Source organism: Myotis davidii, unplaced genomic scaffold (assembly GCF_000327345.1).
Source record: "Myotis davidii unplaced genomic scaffold, ASM32734v1 scaffold807, whole genome shotgun sequence".
In the NCBI taxonomy this organism is placed as follows: domain Eukaryota; kingdom Metazoa; phylum Chordata; class Mammalia; order Chiroptera; family Vespertilionidae; genus Myotis; species Myotis davidii.
In genome coordinates, this window is record NW_006298272.1 from 901,589 (window position 1) to 905,139 (window position 3,551).

Consider the following 3,551-nt stretch of genomic DNA (forward strand, 5'->3'; position numbering starts at 1 on the left):
AGGTGCAGGGTCCCCCAGGAGCCCAGCCTCCGCGGCCTGAAAGGAGCCTCTGTTCCTTAAAGGGACCCATGTGCCCCCTGATGTGAAATCGTAAAATACCATTTTAGCTAAGCTTTTTTGTTTTTTGCATTTTTAAAAAATACATTTGTATTGATTTCAGAGAGGAAAGGAGAGGGAGAGAGAGAGAGAGACATCCATGATGAGAAAATCATGGATCGGCTGCCTCCTGCACGCCCCACTGGGATGGAGCCCACAACCCGGGCCTGTGCCCCTGACCGGAATCGAACCGTCAGCAGGCCAATGCTCTATCCACTGAGCCAAACCAGCTAGGGCAAGTGACTCACATAATGAATAGCACATGATGGAACTGATGGTGTGCAACACTGAAGACTAAAAGGTATGTGGCTTTCTCCTTATATTGGTTGCCTTTCCTACAAGCCCGAACTGGGGGTCGAACCCGAAGCCTTTTGGTGTGTGGGACGACGCTCCCACCAGCGCAGCCCCCGGGCCAGCCAGCACCTAGGCCGGCAGAGCAGCACTTCTCCCGCGTGTTGGGCCCTTTTACGTATTTACGTTGTTCCAAGTCCTCCTTCTTCCTGTAACACTCGAGCGTGGTGTCTTTTAAAGGACATGGTGAACGTGATCTGATGATGCTCACACCCCTGAACCCATCGATTCGGCCTCAGCCCTTGCTCTGCTGCTGTGTGTGTCTCCGCCCCTGTGCCTGCCCACGCCTTAAAGGCCTGTCACAGAGAGACGGGTGCGTTCACTGACGTCACAGAAAGAAACGGTCAGCCCCGTGGACACACGGCGGGAGGACAGAGACGCAGGGCGCTGCCTCCCATCAGCCTGGAAATGCACCAGAAACCTCAGCGAGAGGAGGAGACGGACGGAAGGACACAGGGACGCGGGACGCGGATTCCGGTGGACACGGACAGCGGCACCCGGGCCTGGTGTGCAGGTCTCTTTTACTTCTTTCAGCGCTGCCGTACGTTTGAACCCTCCCCCCTCACCCGTGCCCTGCTGGGGGCACAACGAGACCTCTTGGCTGCTGTGGTTTTCGGTTCTGGCACCAAGAGAGGCCGAGAGGCTGGGGCGGTGTCTGAGCGCGGGGACTGTGACTGCAGGGGCTCAGGGCAAGGAGGAAGGGCAAGGTCAGACCCGCACACGGAAGCCCCCCACGCAGGGAGTGTGTTCCACGTGGGACACGGACGCCGTGGCCTCGCTCACGTACCTTCGCACGTGGGGAGCGAACCCTGGAACTGCAGCTGGGCGCCGAGCTTGCAGGTGAGCGTGTCCGGGCCCGACAGCGTGTAGCCGGGGTGGCAGAGGTACCGCACGGAGTCCCCTGCAAGAGTCCACACGACACTCGGAAACTGGCCTCCGCGACACCCAGAGTGTGGGCACCTCACACACCGGCGAGACCTAACCAGCGACGTCAGCAGGCAAACCGTGTCCGTCCGACCAACGCCCATCCTCCTTTCTATCTGCTTCTACTTGTTAAATATATTTTTATGATTTCAGAGAGGAAGGGAGAGGGAGAGAGAGATAGGAGCATCATGATGAGAGAGGATGATGGATCGGCTGCCTCCTGCACGCCCCCAACTGGGGAAGAAGCCAGCAACCCATGCATGTGCCCTGACTGGGAATGGAGCCCGGGACCCTTCAGTCCGCAGACCGATGCTCTATCCCAAACCAGCCAGGCCCAGCCTCGTTGTAGACAAAACACCCCCCTTTCAGTGCCTCGTTCACAGAAACGCGGCCTGACACTCAAGCAGCGTCAGGACGGATGTGATGGGCGGCGTCCACTCCCGACCACTGTCCTGGTCCTCCCCCTCCCCGAGGGCCATGGGGCAAGGCACCAGAACTGGACACTGGGATTCTCGGCTTCCAGAGAGGACCTGGCCTGATGGGCACACGGCGCCCTTGACTCTGTCATCTGAGTAGGAGAATGGAGGCCCCGGGTTGGACTGGGTCTGAGACACGGCATCACCACAGACAGGACGGAGCGCCTGTCCTTGCCACCGAGAAGCCCTGGGCCCGGTGACTGCTCCACGGACAGGTCCCGGGCTGGACTCCTAACAGGCGGGTGCTGGTGGAATGAATGGACCTTTCACAGAAGTTACAGGGCGGGATGCCCCATCACTCACTACGCTCACCAGGCCCAGCGGGACGGGAGGCCCATTACACCGGCCATTGTTGTAGCCACAGGGGACGAGGTTCTAGGTTGGGATCCTGCCTCCCTAATGAAACCACGTATCTGTGTGTTTGCCTCGGAAAATGTTGCTCAACTCAAGAGGAAACCACGGCCCGGCTGGCTTGGCTCAGGGGCTGAGCATCGACCTATGAACCAGGAGGTCATGGTTGGATTTCTGGTCAGGGCTCATGCCTGGGTTGTGGGCTCCATCCACCGTGTGTGGTGTGTAAGAGGCAGCCGATCCATGATTCTCTCTCATCGCTGATGTTTCTCTCTCTCTCCCTCTCCCTTCCTCTCTGAAATCAATAAAAACATATTTTAAAAAGAGGGAAACATGGACAGTAAGTGCCTGAGGGGATGGGCTCCAAGTGACAGAAGTGAACGTCACGGGGCGGAACCCAGAGGTCACGGACATGGCGAGAGGGAAACGTGTGTGTCGGGCGTGTGACCTGGGCGTGTAGCTCTCCTGCAGGCAGTGGGATTTTCTGACACACACCCACTCTTGGGAGTGACTCCGCGGGGGTGGAGGGGAAGAGCCCGTGACTCCCATGGCCTCACGGGGACGCGCCCTCACCTATCTCAAAGTCCTCGTCCTCACGCAGCAGCTCCGCCTGTGGGATGGCCGGGGGCGGCGGGCACTTCTTGAGCTGAAATGCTACGGGGTGGACGAGAAAGAAAAGCTGCAGTTACATTTGCTGCATAAACACGATGATCCCCGTCACGCCCCTGTGCTGCTGGCACCTGGGCACACCGCCGTGTCCATGCCAGGAGGCCGTGGATTTATAAAGCTCTCAGCTCCACTGCTCACAGGACAAGTCAGTGCCCGGAGCATCTACTGCGGAAGAGAGAAGCTACGATTTAAACACAATGACCTCATCACACGTCCCGGACACACGTGGGATTCCTAAGGGAAATGGTCCACCGTGCCTGGTCCCACGTCCACGTTGAGGTCGGATAAAGTTGCTGCCCCCACGACTTCCCTGGTGGCCGTCCTCATCCTCACGGGAGGTGAGGGACCCCCATGCGTTTCCCGTCACTAGCGGGCACTCTCACGCCCTCAGGGCTGGCTCTCGCCCGTATGTAATCGCACAGAGTGATGAGGGCAGCCATTAGATCGCCACGCGTGTCCATGGCATGCACATCAGAGTTTCACATCCACACACCTCTCCTGGAATGAGTCTACGCTGGTCGCAAAGCGCAGCTCAGAAAGGCGGAAATAATAAAGACATTAAACAAAAGCGTGTCCCAGGCGCCCGGCGGGCGTGGCTCCGTGGTGAGGACTGACCTGTGAACCGGGAGGTCGCAGCTCGATTCCCGGTCAGGCCACGGCCGGGTCGCAGGTTTGCTCCCCGGG

The 3,551-nt window shown here is 58.9% G+C and overlaps 1 protein-coding gene across 1 annotated transcript in view; it reads right to left on the reverse strand.

The window, feature by feature from the left end:
- The window catches only part of CSMD1 (CUB and Sushi multiple domains 1), a 710,708-nt gene that overhangs the window by 52,712 nt on the left and 654,445 nt on the right, over positions 1–3,551 (reverse strand). The window contains exons 45-46 of the mRNA XM_015570591.1: positions 2,772–2,883; positions 1,235–1,348 (exon numbers count right to left, since the gene is read on the reverse strand). Of these exons, the coding sequence (XP_015426077.1) occupies positions 1,235–1,348; positions 2,772–2,883 (226 nt within the window). The remainder of the gene's footprint in view (positions 1–1,234; positions 1,349–2,771; positions 2,884–3,551) is intronic.